Source organism: Diabrotica undecimpunctata, chromosome 3 (genome assembly GCF_040954645.1).
Source record: "Diabrotica undecimpunctata isolate CICGRU chromosome 3, icDiaUnde3, whole genome shotgun sequence".
Classification (NCBI taxonomy): domain Eukaryota; kingdom Metazoa; phylum Arthropoda; class Insecta; order Coleoptera; family Chrysomelidae; genus Diabrotica; species Diabrotica undecimpunctata.
Window position 1 is genome coordinate 53,496,523 of NC_092805.1, and position 23,760 is coordinate 53,520,282.

The following is a 23,760-nucleotide window of genomic DNA, read 5'->3' on the forward strand; positions in this document are numbered from 1 at the left end:
ACACAACTAGAAACATAAGAAAAAATTTAATAAAAGGTGATAAAATATATTGAGAGATACCTCAAATTCTTTTTTTATTACATTATTGTAAAACCTCTAGTGATTAAAGAAAGCTATGAAGATGGACTTCTAAATATCTATAAATACAATGCATGCTCAAGAGACATAAATAGGTTCTGGAGTAATTTGGAGTGTTTGGTTTATTATTTAAAAATTACACAATAGCCAATATTTGTACAATTACTAATTAAATAATACAAATATTGGCCGCCCCCCCCCAAACCCAGTTGAACGAAAATTCCCATAAATCTGATAACTCATAAACTGGGATATGTAATAGTGAACACTCATGCTATTGACACAGGAAGGAAGAAAATTAAAACAGTTTTAACAATTAAACTTTGTTTTTAATTATTTACAATAGAACTGTTAGTTACAACATAACTTTTCTTGCTTTCATATTCGCAAAGTTTTGGATCACGTGGTCGAAATCAAGAGTTTTGCAAGTTTCGACTCTATGCTTAACAGTCCCAAATCAGATAATCGTTGTTGACCCATAGTAGATCTTAAACAATTCTTAATTCGGCTCAAAACACTAAATGATCTCTCGGCCTGAGCAACGGATACTGGTAGGCAACAGAATATGCGAAGAGCAATGCACACATTAAGGAAAAGATTTGTCACATTAAGGGACACGAGCTTGTTCAAAAGTTTTGCTGGTTTCAGCGACGTATCTGAGATGCTTGAGTTACTAACAGTTTTCAAGTAAATCATTTCATCAACTAGATCCCTGCTTACATCTGAATTGTACTCTTCGGCGAATCTTACACAACTTTCTGAGATCGTATTCTCGTCCATTTCGTTATACTTCCATAAAAATGAAAATTTTATTTCGATTTCTCTCAGTGCTGTGAACCTCGTTTTCAGGTTGGCCACCAAAACATCAATTATTGTGTAAAAAACTTCTGTTTTGAAGCGTGCTTCCGGGGATAAATTTAACATTACATCTTCTGTAGCTGTTTCATCGTGAAAAGTCTTCCTCTTTCTCGCACGGGAAGTGGAGAGTTCCGGTTCGATACCATAAGCATTTGCAACATGTTTGCATTCAGACAATATGTTGTCCCAGTTATTTCTTAAGGCACTTAAATCGTCAATTAGGCTCTCTATATTACTACTCTCAACATCCAAAGTAGCGTCCATAGTTTGAAGTCTTCTGTAGTTGACTTCTGTAGTTGATGGGTACCAACACTTTCACCCAAATTGACGCCATGAGGATGCACTTAATGGTGTTAAGATATTCTAAAACCCCATTGATTGTGGCTCTCGTTTCAACACTTATGTTAAGATTCAACAATGATGAAACTGCCTCAATGATTTTGCCTATGTGTGCCGCTATTGGTTTCACATATTCTACTCTAGCACTCCACCTCGTATCAGACAATGAGTGCAGTGAAGATCCTACTATCTCTTTCAGAAGCTCCCATCTTTTCGGGCTGCAACTGAATAAATTGTACAGATTCTGAACAACACCAAAGAAAGTCTGTGCTTCAGTAGAACTCTCAGCAGCACATACTCCACATAAGTTCAAACTGTGGCATCCACATGGTGAGTACACAGCCAGAGGGTTTGATTTTAAAATATGAGCCTGAACACCCTTATACTTGCCACTCATATTACTACCGTTATCGAATCCCTGTCCTCTACAGTCATCTAAGGATATGTCATATTTTTTAAGAACTTCTTTGATTAGATTTGCGATGTCTTCTCCAGTTTTTTCATTGCAGTGGAAGCTATATCCAGTACAGTATACTCAATATATATTTGTAATTAAAAAAATTCATTACATAATCTTACTTATGTTATAGCATTTAATAATTGGATAGAACATAAAATAAAATAACAGACATGTTAGGCAGATAATAAAGCACTTCGCGAAATTCACGAATAATATCTGCCAGAATACAAGATTAGAACTAGGAGGCCCATTATAACTACATATAGTTTTAAAGTTTTAGTTGTGAAAACATACTTTTAATTGTAACTTATGCAAAGAAATAATTTCTTGCATATTGCCTTTTTCAAATGCATAATATTCCTTATAATAATTTCATAATTAAAACCGCAAGCAAATTCAATCTGTTGTAAAATATTTTAATAAAAGAAATTTTTTTAAATTTGCTAACGGCCGGGCCCGGGCCCCCTTGGGCTCCGGACCCCGGGGATTTTGCCCCCCCTGCCCCCCTCTGGTTGGGCCTGTCGATAAGTTGTTTAAAAATAACAAAAAAAATCAAATCGTAATAAAACTAGAAAATGGTGTAACTTTGCAAGAAACAAAAGCAATTAAAATACCATTAAAAACAATAATGGCAAAGCAGTAGGCCCCCGCTCCTAGCTGTTTGGCTATCTGTGCATACATTTATTCAGGTTGAATTTGAAAGCTCATTATGTTGGGTTCTGTTGCATATTGCAAAAATCTAAAAAAAAATAAGAAGCAAAACCGCCTTGCAAAAAAGTGCAATTTTTACGAAAACGATTTAGTGCTGTTTCACGTTATGAATATCTTATATTGTTTTGTGGTAAAATCGACTACGTGCTAACCCTACTCTAACACCATCTTTTGTGAAGTAGAAAAAAACAACCACAATGAAATTCACCAACCGTTAAAGGGGTATGTTCACACCGCAGTTAAAATGAGTGGCATTTAAATAAACAAACGTTTAACAATTTTTTGAATAGATGGCAGCACGTGCATCATATTTTAATATTTGATTTTCTCGAAATTTAATTCTCTGAACAGCGACATTGTCGCCAACGAGGCCAACTACTGGAACTTAAAATATAATATACGATCGGTAGAATCGGTATAGTTCGCTCTCAGTCGGCAGTCTTTTTCAATGTAAGTTGAAGTTAGCTATTATTTGAAGTTTTAGAAATTCTAATTTTTGGATTGGACATTCGATATAATTTTTTAATTTTTGTATCGTGTTGTGTTTTTGTTCATTTACCTTTGAAGTTAAATTGCTATTTTGATTTTGTTGTGTCGTCTTTTTTTTAGTTTTATAAACATTTTAAATAGTGCATATCAGTCTTGTTTCCTAATTAAATTAAAAAATTAAATTTCAAGTACAAAAAATTACTTATAATAAAAATATACACCTGTAAATCTCATAATTTATTAACCCAGCAGCGGACGCTAAGGGCTGATCAGTTCTTAGTAATTTTACATGTTTCTTGGCAACAAGGCTATTGATTTTTTTTTTTTAGCCGGTAAACGAAAACCTTCCGTTGTTAAATTAATTTTTTGTTCATTTTGAACTTCACTCTGTAAAAAGCTCATTAGCCCACTCAATCTTGTTACTAAAGTTGTAACTTCTGCAGTTTTTTCGATATTTTCCATGGACACAAAAACATAAGATGCCATCGTCGAATCATACCTTCTGGCAAACAGGACGAAAACATGATGGAAGCTTCTTCGAATATACTTTTAAGTACCGCACTCTCCACTTCACAAAACTCATTGTATTCTTTATTTGTAAGAGTTCCCAGGTTCCCACTGTACCCTAATTTTCTGCCAGGGTAGCGTGTCTACCGGTTCTGCTAACAAACTCCCCAAAACAATAACAATATTCGTAAATGCACTACGAACTATCGTTCTGCGTTTTCGCAGAAATAATACGTTCTTCGGTTTCTGGGTTCGAAATAATACAAAATTAAATTTTAAGAATAAAAGATTTACTTTTGTATTAAATTACACAAGTATCAAGAGCAAACATCGTCTAAGCGCATCTTGGCTGTTTAATTTCCAAACAAGCTACTAGAAATAAATACGTTTTTATTACTTACTGTTTGCATTTCTCTCTCTTTAGTTTATGTAGTACTACTTTATACTAGATTAATATCAAACTTTTTTTATTTAAAATCCTTTATAAAAGGCATATAATTAAAATGCCCAATCGGGCTATATCAAAAAACATTTTCGGAATCTGCATTCCATCATCAGTGTTTCTAGGTGTACATGTTTTTAGCCACTACATATTTGTATAAAAACCCATTAAATTTTATTAGTTTAAACTTAGATTACATTATTCGATCTTTTGTTGTAAGATGTTAAAGTTACCAGTGGAATTGACAACATGGCAACGTACGACTCTACATGAGGTTGCTGGTCCTGAGACAAAGTGTCTACGAGGACTTGTTGATAGCAACTGAGCAACCTCATGTAGAGTCATACGTTGCCATGTTATCAATTCCACTGGTAACTTTAACATTGTAACATTAAAGATCGAATAATGTAATCTAAATTTAAACTAATAACATTTAACGGGTTTGTACCCAAATATTTAGTAGCTCAAAATATGTACACCTAGAAACACTGATGATAGAATTTAGATTCCGAAAACGTTTTGTGATATAGCCCGATTGGGTATTTTAATTACCCTCCTGGGGCCTAGTGTCATATATTTATAACATAAAAATCAAACTTTTCATTTGTTGCAGCACTAACTCAACAAGAACTTGAACAGCTTCTTTACGAATCGGATTTAAACCTTTCCGATGATGAAGAAGATGCCTTAGTTGTGTCGCCAAAATCAGCTAATGACGATTCTGACTACATAAATTCTTCAGACAACTCGGACACCTCAGAAGAAACCTCAGAGGCTCCATCTGAGTCAGTATTATCACTCTCATCGTCACTAACACAAAAAACACGTACGTTTCGTAGATCTATCAGAGCAGGTTGTAGTCGTGGTGCCAGAACAAGAGTAAGACGTAGTGGAGGTCGCCGTAATGGTACTCCAGTACCATTACCAGTTGTAACTGATGCATGGACCGGTAATTTCACTCCCCTAGAAAGACCCCTTTACCAGCAAAGGTATAAAGATATGGATTGTCAGTTATGGACTCCCGAAGATTTTTTTAAGCTATATATTGATGACCGCATATTGGAAACCATGACTGTAGCAACAAATAGAACATATGTAGAAAGAAAAGGAACAGAGCTGAAGTTGACAAGTAAAGAGTTAAAAACATTTATTAGCATCCTATTTGTTATGAGTGCTATAGAGCTCCCGACGATTGGAATGTATTTTTCAAGAAAGTATGGTGTTTCAATCGTCAAAAAGGCTATGAAGCGAACCCGATTTTTTACAATCAGAACACCTCTAAAGGTTGTTTATGATGATGAAATCAATGATCAACAAAGAATAAACAAAATTTGAAAAGTCTTACCTCTGTTCAACAGTATATTAAATGGTTGTCATGCTCAAATAAGATCTGATAATATAAGTATAGATGAAATGATAATACCTTTCACCGGTCATTGCGGAATTCGTCAATACTGCCCAGGAAAACCAAACCCTGTTGGGATTAAGGTTTTTGTACTTGCCAATCCCAATGGGTTAGTATGCGATATAATAGTATATCAGGGTAGAATGACGGTATTAGAATATCTAATACCGTCATTCTGTTTTGTTATTTACTTCGTTGGAAGTACGAGAAACTGAATTCACTACGAATTTTGACTAGGATGAACGGCTTGTGGAATGCAATTTTAGATTCCCTTGCCGAGTAATTTATCCAGCTGTTTGTTTCGCAAATTTTAGGAAACACAGTGGTTAAGATTTGAATTCGGTTTCGCTAAGTAGAAATCGTTTGATTTCTCTCTCTTTTTTTTTTTTTTTATATCAGGGTAATTCAACATTTCCAGAGCTTACAGCACAGAAATATGGCTTGGGTGAATCAGCAAGTCTGAGTTTGTGTGAAAGTCTTGTTCCTGGTCATTACCTTTACTTTGATCGTTATTTTACGACAATAAAACTTGCTGATATATTACTAGAAAGAGGTTTCCACGCAACAGGCACGATTGTAAACAGGAGAGTCCCTCGGAATTGTATCTTTTCACCCAAAAAACAGTTTACGAAAAATCCAAGAGGCACTTCAGAAACGAAGGTTCGAGGTGATGGAAGTATTGCCATAACTCGCTGGTTAGACAACACACCTGTTACGATTATGTCTACATACCTTGCTACTAAGAACCCAGACCAATGCAGAAGATGGTCAAAACGTAAAAAGGAATACGAAAGGGTTAATAGACCTGAGGTGATCAAAAACTATAACCGGTTCATGGGCGGAGTTGACCTTGTTGACAGAATGATGGCAGTCTGTCCGGCACGAGCACGTACAAGAAAGTGGACAATTCGTTTCATCAGCCACATGCTAGATTTAGCAGTTTGCAACTCTTGGTGTCAATAAAGAGCAGTGCAAAAAGAAAAACATGTACCAAACAAAACCATTCCTCAACTGAGATCATTCAAATTAGATATGGGAGAGCAGATGATTTTGGACAACACACAGTCCTCCGATTCTGAAACATGTAGCGAGTACGAAGACCTGGAGCCAAAACATAAAAAAAGAAGAGTCGAAATTCAACCCATACCTGCCGAAGTTAAACGTCTTCATAAGGCTGAACATTTAGTGGACTATGCTGATAAACAAAATAGATGCAGAAAGATCAATTGTAAAAATACCACAACTGCATTTTGTACAAAATGTAAGATATTTTTATGTAGTATACGGAAACGAAATTGTTTTTTAAAGTTTCATACCAAAGACTGAGGTCTAATACATTGTACTGTGTATAAAAATAATGAATAATAAAAGATTGTTAAAAAATATGAGTATTTATTGTAGTCTTTCTTTCTTATGTTCGAGTTTATTTTCTTAATAGATAGACCCAATGTCATATATATATATATATATATATATATATATATATATATATATATATATATATATATATATATATATATGACATTGAGAAAAGCCATATTTTTCATGGCATATTTTTTTGTCATTTTTTGCTGTAAGTATAAGTCAAATAAAACTGCAAAAATCCAAAATACTTTGAAAATATTTAAAAAAAATACTCTGGGTCTGAGGAGGTTATATACCTTTTATAAAGGATTTTAAATAAAACATTTTTGTGATACGTGGTATACAGCCAGCTACGGGAACTTAGTTTCCTTGTGGAGATTAATATCAGTGTTTTTAATGAAACTGTTGTTTGTAGATATTATATTATTTGTCATTATATATTTGGATCATGTTTTTAGATCAGGTAATTAATAAAGATTAAATAAAAAGAGGTAATTTATAAAGATATTTTTTAGGTTATATTATTTTTAGTTGAACTGATAACGACGAACCCCCAGTTAATTATATTACTATGTACTATGTACCGACATATTTTTAATACTGAACTTAATTTAAAATTTCATCATCCTCATTCAAACACTTGTAATAAATGCGATCGATTGGTAAACCTAATTTCACAATCAGCTGGATACGAAAATAAAAATTCAAGACAAAACTAAAACTTCATAAATGGCAAGCAAAAACAGCTACAAGCAGTAAAGATATAGATGCAAAAAAAGCAAACCTGGAAAAAAACATAGTAATAGTTATATCTTCAGAAGACATTTGCAATACCCCTAAAAACTACGAAGAAAGTCAGTATTTAAGGCAGTTGTGGACGTACAATTTTTGTATCTTTGATCTTATTAATTAAGTATCAAATCTAACATACCATTTCGTTTAAAAATAATTTAGAAGATTTCCCATTTTTGAATTAAAAAAATACACTAAGAATATTGGAGGGCCAGTAAATAATGTAATCTTGGAGCCCCTTGAAGATCAAGCAAAATTAAAAGTTAACAGTCCAGTTGTTTGGGAAAGTATGTACTATTTCTTTTCATATTTTTACTATTAATATTTCTGTTACGGTACTGTAATGTGATCTAAATTCAATACTATTCTAACGACTTTGGTAAGACATATTGTTTCCGGTTATTTCGTAAAATTGCTAAACTGGTTGTCTCATGTATTGTGTTTGAAGTGCGGAGAATTTGACTCCTTTGTATTCGGTGTCACAAGTGTGCACACAAGTGTACGGTTTCGTATTACGGTCTCAATTACAATGCAATAGGGTGATTTATTGATGTGCCCTCTTCTACCCAACGGCCAGAGGATTTTTTTCTGAACTACAATCTAAAAACACTTCCTAACAAGACATCGAACGAAACACACCAAGTTTGTTGGCTCTCGTGCCAGAGAGCCGCGTCGGCGGGAATCCTCCAGGAGATCTCCTTGGCTAGGAATCCATCAATATTTCAAAGGGTAAGTCGATATTCTTTGTACAAACATCAATAATGAGTAAGACCAGTTATTTTCCTAATTTATTGACAGTTATATTTGCTATTTTTCGCTAATCTATTCACAAACAAAATATTACATTTTTTCGTTATTATTATTTATCGATAATCATTTAACCAGCGACCTCATTAAGTTTTATACAAAACACCAGTCAGGGGTTTAACTCCTAAAAATCATTCGAACAAGCTGAATTTTGCCGAGAATATCAATTTTGAGACCCTAAAAAATATTTAAAAAGGTTTACCACTTTTAACTTCCGACTTCCTCCTAAAACCCCCTCGTAGGGGGTAGAAAGGCAAAAAATCGATTTACCAAGAATCTGTAGGCCTCTTCATCCGTGAAAAAAAGCATTAAGGAACATTGTCTCCTCCCATCGAAAATTTAATGCAAATACTCAATACGCAAATCCTTAATAGATATGTGTCAACTTCCAGACACATATCTCACACAATACTAAAATTAAAAAGCCAAAAAACCCAAACGCACATCACCAACCTCTGACTCTCTTAAATTAGGATTCATGAATAAAAATTTCACATCACTTTTAATAAATTATGATCAACTTATGATACTAATTAAAAATATACAAGGCAGTCAAAGAGTATAGAAATTGTCAAGGAATATACATCCTATTTTCTTGTTCTAATAAATCTCTTAAACACATCTTATCCCGACTTATCGGAGAAAACTAAGAAACATCGTTCCACCCGAAATAAATTTCAGCATTACCTAGGTTATGACATTATAGGCAGGAAGGGAATTACCTTCTCTCAAAAACAAGTGAACCATCAATTCATAGTCTTTCTTTATGTAATCCTAACTTAACCATAGGTTTAGATCGGGAAGTATTGCCTTATAGATATGGAAGTGATCACTTTCCCATAGTTAATTAAAAGGTTTTTTGACCTCGGAAGCAAACTAGTGTGCTCCGTTTTAAAAGGGCATTATAATCACATTTTTGGAGGACTTTCTAGATCTCCCTACGTGTATATATTTCAAGCTATAAATGAAACATTTCAAAAATACCAAGTGATGAAATAACTTTAATATAACAATAATTTAATATTAATAATAAATAAGTCTTAAATATATAAAAAAACGAAAAGTTTATTTGATCGGCATACTTGAATTACAAAACTTTTTTTAACAATAACATAAGTATAGTATTTAATTAAATTTGTTCTTTCCACATATCTTGAATTTCTTCCAAAGTGCGTCCTTTGGTTTCTTCAATACAAAAGTAAACAAAAATTACCGAAGACAGAGTAAACACTGAAAAAATAATAAAACATACACCAAGGCCTAGTTGATCTACAAATACTGCAAAATAATTAACTATTAGAGCCACAGTCCCCCAATACACAGTACATACAACAGATATTGCTGTAGATTTGATTCTCCAGGGTAGAATTTCACTTAAAATAACAAAAGGTATCGAGCAAAATCCAACAGAGTAGCTTAGGATGAATAAACATAACATTACCGCGGGAAATAAATTTAACCCCTCTATTTCTATTCCGACGTCTAGCAAAAGACAAAAAAGTCCTAGACCTGTTAAAACAATTGACATTAATAGACCAGAAATAATCAACAATTTTCTTCTACCGTATTTTTCGCTAATAAAAGAGCCTATAAAGCTACTAATGAAATAAATCACTCCTAACATCATAGAACAAGTAGATGAATCCATATTGATTTTACTCAATTTAAATATATCTTGATTAAACATTAATAATACATTGATTCCTGTTAATTGTTGAAAAATAAATAATCCAACAAGAGATAAAAAATGTCTAATGAATATTTTATTTTTCAGATAATCTCGTATTCTATGTTCTTTTTGTTCGAAAATCGTTCTTCTTAGTTTTTCAATTTCATCGTCCACATTAACATTTTTACCCTTTATTTTTTCTAAAACTCTTCTTGCTGGGCATTCTTGACCATTTTTCAAGTAAAAATATGAAGTCTCTTCCCCATAAATAAAAAATAATACAATAAATATAGCTGGAAATATTGCTAAGGTGAGGTTGAAGGTTGATATTGACAAAAAAGGACCTACTGAGTAGGAAAACAAAAAACCAGCACAAATCATTACTCCGGCAAAAGAGCTTAAAATGGCCCTATTAAATTTAGTTGACATTTCTACCACATACATGGGAACCACAGAAAAAGTGCCACCGGCTGCTACTCCTAACATAAACCGAGCTATAAAATATACTCGTAGATTCTTTTTAAATCCCATTAATAAATATGGTATTAAATATGGCATTCCCAAGGAGAGCAGAGCACGTTTTCTGCCAAACAAATCTGCTACATAAGTATAAAAATAACCACTTATAGATGCTCCAATGGTTGGTAAAGTAGTTAACCACATTAGTTGATCGGTTGTAATGTTTTTATTAAAAATATTTTCTGTAGAATTTTGAAGTTTAGGCAGAGTTGACGATGTCCAAGTTACTGTGGTCCCCGTAGAGAAAAACAGGAAGTTTGCTGGAAAAGAGAATAACTGAATAAAACAATGAACTCTTTATAATATTGATGATTACATGATATAAATGCATGTTAAATAATGTAAAATAGAACCACAACAATGTTTTTAAATGCTACATAATATTGACAGCTTAACACAGCTTACAGCTTAAAACATTGGCAAACTATTTAGGCGGAGGGCCACATAAAATAAAAAACATTTTTCAGGCAGGCCGAAAAAAAAAAATTAATAAAACATGTTTTTATTAGTGATAAACTTTATATTTTAATTTTACATCAAACGTATCTTATGTACATAAATGGTAAAACACATTGAAAAAGTTACATAAATAAATTATTCTTTAGCAGAGTATAAAGGTGTATGCTACATATGAAACTGAGACTAAGCTTTTAAAAGTTGTTAATAATTACTGATGAGCTGATTCGCAGAAGTCAAGTTCTGGTCAGTCAATCGGTTTCTAATGCTGTTTTTGCGAAACTTCATAGTAGAAAACACCTGTTCACAAATGAATGAAGACGCAAACATTGCATTTTGAAAGCCCTGATATGACTCCAAATATCATGGATTATTTGATTTCTTCCATGGAGTGTAAGATTCAGTTTATTGATGTTACTGAGAAGATCTATAAAAAATGCAAAGTCTGAAAGCCATAAAATATCTTTCAAATGTTTACAGTCATCCATTCCTTTTTCTTCCATGAAAGAGACTATTTCGTCTTGAAGATCCCAAACGCTATCAAAAACCCGACCTGCACTTGGCCATCTTACTTTAGTGTAGTAAAGTAGAGTAAAGTTCAAGAATGTTCAGACTAAAATGAATCAAAAAACTCTATAAATTGTCTTTAATTAAGAGCTAGTGAGCGAATGCTATTAACAAGCTTAATATCAACATTAAGCACATGCTTCATGTCTAGAGCAGATTTACACAGGACTTCTTGATATATGACACAATGAAGAAATACTACTTCGATCCCAGGAAGATTGCTTAAACATGCCTAGGAAATCATATTTTGCCCCTGTCATATTTGGGCTCTATCAGTACTAATGTTACAAATATTGTTCACAGGCACTTTAAAAGATGTGATAGTTTCTTTAAAATCTTGAAAACTATCTGATCCTTTTATCGTTCACTCTATTGGAAGCATACAAGCAAATTATTCAGTAACACAACAGTTTTCATCAATACCTTTTATAAATTTAAGCCGTGTCAGTTATATCCCTTAACTGGAGAGGTGGGGTCATATACGACCCCACCACTACCAAATATTGTCATTATATTGTCGATATCTTAAAGTTACGGCTATGTATCGCCCGACTGGATTAGGATTTAGGAATGCCTCGGTCACAGAATTGTTTTTAAGCAATATACTGTGCCTCGGTCAAGTAGTTGTATGAGAGCAGTTGCGGGGAAAACGTCTTGTGAATTATTATTTTACTTTTATTTCTTGCTAAATATTTGCTGGGGTACGTCAAGGCAGCACATGACTTGAAGTTTATTTTTTTTATTATGTAGATAATTATGTAATTACTGTTTTTTGTGGAAAAATGGCTAGTTGGTCATCAAAAAAAGTATCCTACAATGATCCCAACTTTGAGAAGACAGTAATAATATTTCAGTGTGTTCAATACATTTATTTAAACATACTTTTTAACAAAATGTCTGCAAGAATCAACAATATCCAAATTTCCGTGTTCTAACAATGATGGCTCTCGCAAGTAGTGACAACTGACAACGAGTCCCCATCCATTGTGCCTAGAGCCCCGTGACCATAATCATAACCTACTGACATGACATCTTTCCTTTTTTTTACATTTGATAGTCATTAAAGCGCACCGGAGCCCTTTTGAGTCTAGCGCTAGTTCTATTTCTAGCATTCATCTGGGAGGTTGAAGGTTCCTCTACTCCACGACACTGATTCCCAAATGAGGAGTTCAATAATCTATCATTATGTGCAAAATCAGTATTCTTCTTAATTTCTTCTTTAACTAGGGAAGAACTCAAGTGATAACTGTTTCGCCTGACCACTTCGCCATTTTTTTTGCACTAAATAAGATCTGGCTGCCTCAGATGGTACTCTTTCCAGGAGTTTACTTGGTCTCCTTTTTCTACCCTCTCTGACACCTACATTCTCTCCTGGCACTATTTCCCTTCTTACATTGGTGTTTCTATTATAATAACTTTTATATTCGTTTCATTTTTCCTCTAGTTTCTCCCACACTTCCTTTAGATTTATGTCTTTGGGCTTTTTATTTGATGGTAGCTTCGATCTAAGAACCCTGATAGTCACTAATTGGGCCGGTGTTTTTTCTGTTCCATTTATTGGAGTATTGCGATACTCCAGGAGTACCATGTCTAAGTCGTCACACTTTCTAAGCATGTTTTTGCAATTTGAACGGCTCGTTCTGCCTGCCCATTAGACCGTGGATACACGTTACATTAAACTGGACGTTACAAACCGAAAATCACAGTCTTTAGCAAATTGCTGACAATGCCACGAGTTATAAGGCAGGTTATCTGATATGACTTCGTAGCGTATTCCGTGTGTTGACAATTTTTTTTTAACTTCTTGTTGACCACCTGAGAAGTTTTTGAATTTATTTTCACTATATTGAACCATTTAAAAAAATAATCGATCAGAACTAGATATGACTGTCCACCATAATCTAATATATCACTTGCTACCTTTTCAAAAGGTAGCGTAGGTGGTTAGCTCTTAGCGATAGTGGTTCTTTAGCATTGTGACTTTTAAATATCTCACACTTGCTACAATTTCTTACCCAGTCTTCTACACTTTTGTTCATTTGTGGTCAATGTAATATCTGTCTTGCTCTCTGTTGGGTTTTCTGAATACCAACATGACTCGAATGCAATAATCTTAGCATGTTCTCTCTCAATATTTTTGGGACTATAACCCTGTCCTTGTAAAATATTAGTCCGTCAAGTAAATATAGTTCATTTCTTATATAATAATAATACCTAATTGAATCGCTCACTCTTGACAAGGTTTTGGGCCACTCTTGTATACAATATTTCTTTACTAGTTTCAGATCCTCATCAGCATCCACTTTAGTCCCAAATTGCTCTCTCCTCATCAGTCATGTCAATAGTGTGAACTATTTCTGTAATAAATTTATCATCATCCACTTCATCTTTTATAAAATTCCTCGATAATAAATCTGCCACATGCATGAACTTGCCTGGCCTAAAATTTACCTCTATGTTATATTTAGATAACCTTACATTAATTCTTTGTAATCTCGGCGACATTATGTCCGCAATGACTTTATGCATTAATGCCTCCAAAAGCTTATGGTCAGAATCAATTTGCACTTTTCTTCCGTAGATAAAATTGTGAAATTTATTGCATGCGTATAGGATTGCCAAGAACTCCTTTTCAATTTGACTCATATTTGACTCTGCTGTCGTTAGCGCCCTAGATGCAAATGCTACGGTCTGTTATTCTGTAAGAGACAGCACCCCAAGCCATTACTACTACTGTCAGTGTGTATCACGGTTGGTAACTTCTCATTGAAATTGGCAAGCACTATTAAACATAATTACTTCTTTTATTTTATTTAGTGCATCAGAATGCAAAAGCACATAAATTACTGGATTGCTCATCCAGTTCCACTTGGTAAAAATCCTCCTTAAAATCTAGAACTGTTAAAAATGACTTATATACCTATATACCTATGACTTATATGACCCTATAACGAACGAATCTCATCAACAGAAGGTATTATACAAAATTCCCTTTCCAATGCCTTGTTCAGGTCACGAGGATCTAGGCAGATACGTAATGATTTATCAGTTTTCTCAACAATTACCAGGTTACTAAGCCACTGCGTAGGACCATCAACCTTTGCTATGATTCCAAGCTTTTCAATATCACTTAGTTGAATATTACAATTAGGCTTGATCGTAAGTGGGACTCTACGAGGTGGCCTAGCCACTGACACTGCACTTTCTTTAAGCTTTAAACTATTTTTTCTGAAATTTACCTAAACCTGAAAAAACATCCTTATTCATTTCTACAAATTTTTCTTTAGAATGCGGTGTTATTTTATCAATTTTATTAATTAAATTAAGCTCTATGGTAGAACAAAAACCCAAGATAGGTGTTGATCCTTCCTTTACATTAACAAAATCTAATAAATGATAAATATTTTTATATTTGCAGACAAGTTTTATTATACCCAAAGGAATTATCTTAAAACCACCATATGTCTCAAGTATTACCTTAGTTTCTTTTAATTCAATAATTTTGCAAACTTTTTCAACAAAAACCTTGGGTAAAATGTTAACCTGTGCTCCTGTATATATTTTAAAAGGTATATCAACGTTATTTATTTTTAAATTTTCTATCCAGTCTTTATTATTTGTATTCTTAATTTCATTAACAGTGATTGATGAAATCATGAAATCGTTTACTTCATTATTTTCACTTTCTTCCACTTGTACCTCTCTTACTAACCTAGCATGATAACACATTTTTCAAAATGCCCATATTTACCACACTTTCTATACTTTTTTCCATATGCTGGACACCTCCTTGGTCCATAGACACTCCCACAGATTCTGCAGTTAAATTCACCTCTATAAGAACTTACACCCCTAACTGTTTGGACTGAATTATGCCCCTGCTTGACTTTACTTCCAATTGACTCAATTTTCTCCTTATCTAAGCTGTTTTTAACTTCTTTTATTTGAGCTTGGGATACTTCATGCATTTTACATATTTCAATAGCTTTAGTCAGATCTAAATTAATTGTTTTTAACATGCTTTGTTGTGCATCCTTACTATTGCTGCCTAATACTGTTCTATCTCTCACCATTGAAAATGCTTCAACTTCAAACTCACAATTTCTTACTTTATTTTTTAAATCTGTTAAAAAGTGGTCAAAAGGCTCTCCTTCTTCTTGAATGCGCTTATAAAACAAATATCTTTTATAAACCACGTTTTTTCTAGGGGTGACATAGAACTCAAATGCTTCCAATACATCTGCTAGCTTTCCTTGTTGGACCTCTATTAATTCCAAACTGTTATAAATCTCAATGCCTTTGTCTCCAATTAAATTGATTAAAATTGCTACCTTAACTTCAGCACTTTTACCACTTTTCCTGATGCCTTCAGATATATTTCAAAACTTTGCTTAAATCATATGACAGAGACTTATGCAGTGGTTTAGCGATTTAGATAGCGATACAGAAGAGAAAACAAATAATGAAGTAGAATTATTCGACTTTACGTCCGACACAGAGCAAAGCGAAGGAATCAATGACGAGAATGTAACAGATTTAACAGTATTGGAACAGTCTGCTTTTGAGAGTTGTGAAGATGGACAAGCAACTAATGAAAGAAAAGCCTTTTATGGGAAGAACAGATATAAATTGGCAGAGGAACCTACTCAAAGAACTCATACAAAAATTCTTTCTGTCAATCTAGTCAGGAAAATTTCTAGTCTCAAAGGTAATGCAAAGAAAATCCAACACCACTACATCTTTGGCAGTCTATCTTTACAGACAAGGTCCTCTTTGAAATATTAAGAAGAATTTTCAATAGAATTATTGAAAACTTGCATGAAAACTACTGCTTGAATGATTTGACATGTATTGACGAAATGATTATTTGATTTCGAGGCAGATGAAGATTTAAATTATGTATGCCAAACAAGCCCAATAAATATGGCATTAAAATTATGGCCTTATGTGACACTCGTACATCATATCTATTCAACGCGTATATTTATTCGGAAAGAGGTAATAATGGTCAAGTACTAACAGCAGATGAAAAGAAGCAATTATCAGTTCCAACTCAAGCTTTTTTGCAGTTATGTAAACCCATCTATGGTTCTAGTCGAAATATAACTACAGATAACTGGTTAAGCTCCGTTCAAGTGGTTGATAAATTATTAGAGAAAAATTAACTTACGTTGAAACGTTTAAAAAATAAAAGGAAGATACCTATCGAATTCCTGCAATCAAAAAAATATAACTAAAAACTCATCCTTATATAGATTACATCTAATAAAACACTTTTGTCTTATGTTCCAAAAAAGAATAAGGCAGTTTTAATGATTTTTTCCATGCATAGAAACACGGCTACTGATGCTGAGACTAGAAAAGGAGAAATAATTTCCTTTCATTATATGAGTAAAAGTGTGGTCGATAGTCTAGACCAAAAATGTGCTAGTTTTGAAAATTATCTGTTAAAATTCTCAACAAAATTTGTTTTAGTTCCCCGATATCATAAGTCGCAAACTTAAAGAGCTCTTCCAGACACCCATCGATATTAGTCATAGATTATACTAGTGATGAGGTTCTCAAATAACAAGAATCAACGAGTATTCGATTTCTGAAAGTCCTCCAGATATCTCCAGCACTTAAACCAAAGTATTCAAGTACTGGCTGAGGAAGCCGTCGCTATATTATTAAAGTATTTGGTCTGGGTACTCGGATGTCAGCAGTTTTTGAAGTTATACTTCTATACGCGGGTTCGACGTTGGAAATTTGTACTGGAGTGAATTGGCAAAACCACTACATATGTAATATATAGGTAAGAGAGAGACAGAAGATATATTTTCTCTCTCTTTCTCTCTCGAGAATAAAAATGTTGCTTTTGTAAATATATTTATTATTTAAAAATATTATTATTATTTTATATTAATTCGGTAGATATATATACATTTGGCCAAGGTCTTTTGCAAATAAATATTCTTCCTGTAACTTCTATGATTCGTAATAACCTTTCCATTTTTGGAATACAATTAATAAATAAACAAACACAATATACAACCAAAAAACTGACATAATGTTCTTGACAAATAATGACATTGATTCGCCACCTTATTACTTAAGGTTTATGGTCGAATGAGTTGAGGCGCATTATTTAGAACCAGAAGTCGCGAGTTCGATCAAAATTAGGGAATATATTTTTTTAATTATTATGTTCTAATTTTTGTCACTTTGTTCGCTAATTTTATACCATATTTAATTTTCCAAGCTATTTTATTTATCATTGAATATTTAGTACATATAGTAGTCATATGCGTAGAGATGAAAGAGACAAATATAATGATTGTTATTTTAAATTTCTTTTATGTATATGTTTATATGCATGACATAAATTTCAAAAAAGGTCGATTTTATTTTTAAATTATGATTTTTGGCATATATATGATACTAGTGACGTTATCCATCTGGGAAGAAAGAATTATTCTTTCTCCGAGAGTTAACTAATATATTAATTTCTCCATGGTTCCATTTAAAAGTATCTTACAAAATGGCGCCAAGACGCTATTAATAAAACTAAGGCTTAGTTCAGTTACCTAAAAATTTAGTAATTCAAGTTTTAAGGTTCAGAAAAGAGTTGTTTGGGTGGGACTTATTTCGTTTTTGAAGTTATACTTCTATAAGCGCGTTCGACGTTAGAAATTTGTATGGGAGTGAATTGGTAAAATCATTACATATGTAAGATATAGGCAAGAGAGAGACAGAAGATATATTTTCTCTCTCTTTCTCCCTCGAGAATTAAAATGTTTTTTTTTATATTTTATATTTATTAATATTATTATTATTTTTTTATGATTATTAATATCATGGTAAATTAAATATATGCGTTAGTAAGTTATGCATATTGTCATTTTTAAATACTTATGAATGTTGCATTTTAATTTATAGTGTATTATTATATTGAATTATGTTGCAGTGTATTGTATTGTATTTTGATATTAATAACAAAATAAATAATGAATTTTACTGCAGAGTATGTGTAAAAAAAATTTTTTGCATTCAACTCCTTTCATACATATATGAAAATAAAAATATCATTTTCATCAAAATATTGATTCAATCCTTCAGTTACTATATTGCTATTTCAGGTCAAATGTTATTTATATACAGCAAACGATGCACCATATATCTATATACCTAATTCTGTTTCTCTTTCTGCTCTCTCTTACCTATAGCATTACATATGTAATGATTGTGCAGATTGACTTCCATATAAATTTGTAACGGCGAACGCGTGTATAGAAGTATAACTTCTACCGGCAGTCCCATTGGACTGCCACACCCGTTTTTTTAATGGTTTTGCCGATTGCCAATATAAGCGGATAGGTTAGTTTTATAAACAAATCTTTTTGGAGGTCAAATAATATATGTAAAAAACTCATGTAATGAATATTTGGGATACAAAAAAAAACGGCAATACGACTGCATAACTGATACTAACATTTTTATTTTTACTAGGATTCCCCATTCAACAAAACGTGCTTATTCTCAAGATTATTAAAATGACCAATTCACCCTATCACATTTCTGTAAACACAGTTCAGTGAGTGTGAGAGCCATGAACAAATTTAAACATTAAACAAATCATGAATTGCAGAATTTAAAACAGTATTATTTATTTTTTCATCAATTTTAAAAGCGAATATGGTTCGCTGTTCTAGTTACACGAAAAAATTTTCGATTCTTAAAAGTTCTGTCCATCACTAGATTAACATGTATCTAAATGCGACTTACGGTACGACCCTGATAAACAAACGAATTTACCTGTCTGTTTTCGCCTTGTTGGCCTTTTTTATTCGTTTTATTGCCTGGTTTTTATTAACAGGCATAGGAAATACATCCATCTTGATAAAAAATTATAGGTTTCACTTCTTCAAATCACAGGAATTCGTAATTAAAATGCGAAAAACTTACGACGTAACAACATAGAAATGATCTAAGCGACCATAACAGTTTTTGGTTCGAATGAAGTGCTCCTATTGGCTGGCTATATTTGATATTAAGTTTATATGGACATATCCGAACATTTTTTTTAATCAAAATAACTCTGAAATATGCTTAATTTAATCCCAAACTGTTTTCTCAAATTTAAGGAAAGAAGTTGTAGATTTAAGTTGCAAAGGGAGATGGTTGTATAATTTTTTGCCGAATATAATATAGATTTCTTCACTCAGTGGATGGGATCGGTTAACCCATTCACTGCGTATGACGCCATTTGGCGGTGCTATGATCTGATGCCTAGTGCGCACGCCGCCATTTGTCGTCAGAGCTCCGTTCGAATTTACTTAACCAGTAATCAAAACGCATTGGGTGTGAGTGGACGTGGTGTTGTACGTATATTGTCAAAGGTGTATTTTAGGTTATAATACTATCAGTTTTTAATTCGAAAGAATTTTTCGCCGAATTTGCGAAATTAGAAGATGGGTGACATGGACGATAATCAAGCAGGTCCATCTGGCATAAAAAGGCGTAAAATAACTGTGAAAAACCCCAAATGTTTGACGGTAGAAGAAATGATGCAATATTTGTACGAATCGGAGAATGATGAAGATCTGAGCGATCCTGAGCAAGATGATGAGTCTTCAGAAAGTGACCGGGAAAATGATGATGGTAAGTGTTTTAGTGGTACAGGGATATGCGGTATAATTCATTTGGTTTTTTTAATTGTAGTGGATATTGTTCCGATAAATGAAGATATTGATGACACGGAAAATACCCAAACTGCGGATTTTATTGTTGATTGGCAAGATGACATCATAAATATGAAACACTTTCAATTTACGGGAAACAATAAAATGCTAATTAATCTCCCCATAAGTGCCAAACCGTACGGTTATTTTAGATTACTAATGGACGAAAAATTGCTAAGTAATATAGTAACAGAAACCAATGATTACGCAGTTAATCTTTTTCTTGCACAGAGTTGTTCCGAACGAGCTAGGATTTCTATGTGGAAAAATTTAACAAATGAAGAATTACTTAAATTCATAGAACTTTTGTACCACATGGGGACAAATAATTTAAACAGAATCCAAGACTATTGGAAGGCACATCGATTATTTAATTTGAAGTGTTTTTCTGAGCAAATGGGTCGAGATAGATTTTTGGGTATTTTAAAATGTCTCCACTTTGCCAAAAATCATAAACCAAACCAACAAAATCCTGATGATCGTCTGTATAAAATTAGGCCAGTCCTTAATTATTTCAACAATAAGATGCGACAGATTATTATCCATGCAAAAATCTGTGTCTTGACGAGTCATTAGTCTTATGGCGTGGCCGACTTATTTTTAGGCAATACATAGCGAACAAGAAACATAAATACGGTTTTAAGTTATACATGTTAACTGAACCGAGTGTTCTTATTCTCAATTTTGCCGTATACACTGGTCAAAGATGCCTTAGGAGGTAAAGAACACGCGCAAAAAGTTATTTAAATAAAGGACACTCAGTATTTATGGATAATTACTACAACAGTTGTGATTTAGCAACTACTTTATTAAGTAATAAAACCTATTGCACTGGGACGTTACGCATTGACAGGAAAGGTACACCCAAAGATGTTGTTGGCACCAAATTGAAAGTTGGCGAAACCAGAGCTAAATATTGGAATGGAATAATGGTAGGAAAATCGAGGGACAAACGGGATGTTAATTTCATCTCAACAGAATTTGTGAATACTATGACAGAGATAAATAATAAAAGGGGTATTGCAAAGGTGAAACCTTTACCAATTGATAAATATAACAAGAACATGAGTGGGATAGACAAGCAAGATCAAATGATGTCCTATTACTCATTCCTTCGGAAGACACTATTTTGGTATAAAAAGTTAGCTGTTCATGTATTTCAACTCCTCCTATTCAACTCATGTATATTGCATCAAAAGTACTCTGGCTCGAAAATGAACTTTCTAATAGTCTAATAAACGACAAATAGCAAAGCACATCCCAACCAAAATAAAAACAAATGACACTGAAAGTCGAAGACCTCGAAAGAGATGTCGTGTGTGCAGTGAAAATAAATTAAGAAAGGATACGGTTTGGGAATACCAAGCTTGTCAAGATAAGCCTGGATTGTGCAACGATCCTTGATTTAGTTTATTTCATGACAACATTGTTTAAATTTTACTTATTTTAAATATGTTTTTCTGTGTTACTTACTGTTCGTTATTTTTTGTGAAATACGCAGTAAAAAAATAAAATGTTTAGTGCTTTTTTATTGGTCTATCACTCATTTTTAGCTAAAAACGGAATTTATTTAATGTAACGCCATTTGGCGTCATACGCTCAATTCCACAAACATTACAGTATGTGCGTATGACGCCTTTTGGCGTTTGTTATAAAAACTATCATTTATGACATTGACACCTTAGTATACTTATAATACAAATACATCAAATGGGTAAAATCGTTACAGAAAGTTTTTATTGAAAAAATCATGTGCAGCTCCTTGGGATAGTCAATGAAGTCCAAAAAACAGACCACAGGAAACATATAGGTTTTTGTTATACAGGACCATAATACTCAAAATACCTGTAGTTTGCCTGGCGGGGTCAGTGTCATGATAAAAATCCTTTTTTCTTGGACTAATACTTAAATATTTCCGATGTATTAATAACATTGAAAGCTAATAAAATAAAATAATTTAAAAAAATTATTAAACTATAGTTAAAATAGAATATAGCTTATATTATTATAAGAAAGCATGCGTAACAAAAAATTAACATTAAGTAAACAGTAATGACGTAGTTTTTACAACGAAATTACATACCAATTCCTGATACTAGATAGGCCGTATTCACTCTAACTCTTATTGTCATACTTCTAATGTTGACTAACCAAAGCTGCCTGAGAAACTAATAAGATATTTTTTTGCACTGTATTTTGATCTACCAATTGAACACCTTTTAAGTATATTGTGCTAATTTATTAAGCGAATGTTTATTGATTTAACAGGAAAGATAGAGTGGATAGAAAATGGTTTTCTATTTGTAAAAAGGGTACGGTATTTTATGAGGTGGGTGTTTTTTACTAATCAATATTAAGTACTAGTTTTTGAGTAAGGAAATGAAGTATTCATAAATATATCCACCAGAAAATAGTAAACGTAGATTTTATTTTGTTATATATATATAATAGATATATTGTTGTGATCTGCTTTATGATGTTTTATTATTGATTAAGACTAATTTAATTAATCCAATTATTTAATTAATTAGTTCACTAATTTATGCAGAGTCATACAATTCAATTACTATTAAAAATTCTCAGGGTGCCTTTTTAACTTTACTTTAATCAGTTTACTTTATATATCTCTTCTAGTGGGTTCAGTATCTCCTAGTTGCTTATAATCGGGATAGAACAGGAAACGGAATTAACATTAAAACAACATAAATATGCACACAAATCATTATTTATTTCAATAAGCAATACGGTGAATGTTAATAAATAACTTTTTGTGGGCAATTATCTTTCCCAACAAACTCCTATACTCTAAATTTAATTTTAATTAACAAACTATAATTTGATCTGCTTTATAATAATATCTACTAAAAAATTTACCATATAAAAAATATAATTTATTCACAAAAAAAAAAAAAAAATAACTCTTTAAAACTTGGAATCTTAGTTCGTATGCTTATATATGATTTTATCTTTAGAATGTCTTAAAGTTTTCTTTCATTCAAATTATTTGACTGACCTTTATTTTTTTTACACCAATGATGTCTCCTCTCGATCAAACCACAGTTCCTTCCTTGATTGATTATGTCCGGCTACCATCAAATCTTTCCCGTTCTCAGCATCGCTCCAAAACCGCATACCAGCAAACTACTCCTCCGAAAACACAAGCCCAAGCCTCTTTTGACCGGTACTCTTTATTCACAAATTCTCCTTTCTTTCTTAATTAGATCTCGTGGACTATGCAGACTCAAAAGAGGTATTAATCTTCTCGTTTTTGATCTGCTCTCAGCTTCCACCTTTTTCACTAACAAACGAAAAACACTCCTACTCCGATTGACTACACGAAAAAACACTTCTTCTGTTCTGGTCTGCCGGTAACATAATAATCTTTTCAATCTCTCCAGACAACCTTCTCAAACTCTCTCATCCCCCATCATTCCTTTTTAACCAATCATAAGCATTCATCTTTCCCACTAATTTTCGATTCAGAAAATTTCCAACATAATATTTAAAACAAATAAACTAATTTCACTAAAATTACTTTTCAGAAACCATTAACAATTTTGCCTTTTGCAACCGAAA

At 32.7% G+C, this 23,760-nt stretch overlaps 1 protein-coding gene across 1 annotated transcript; it reads right to left on the reverse strand.

Moving 5' to 3' along the window:
• Positions 1 to 477: 477 nt before the first annotated feature.
• LOC140435791 (zinc finger MYM-type protein 1-like) lies at positions 478 to 1,200 on the reverse strand. Its single transcript, XM_072524508.1, has one exon. The coding sequence runs from the start codon at positions 1,198 to 1,200 to the stop codon at positions 478 to 480; it is 723 nt and encodes a 240-aa protein (XP_072380609.1).
• Between the last annotated feature and the right edge of the window lie 22,560 nt (positions 1,201 to 23,760).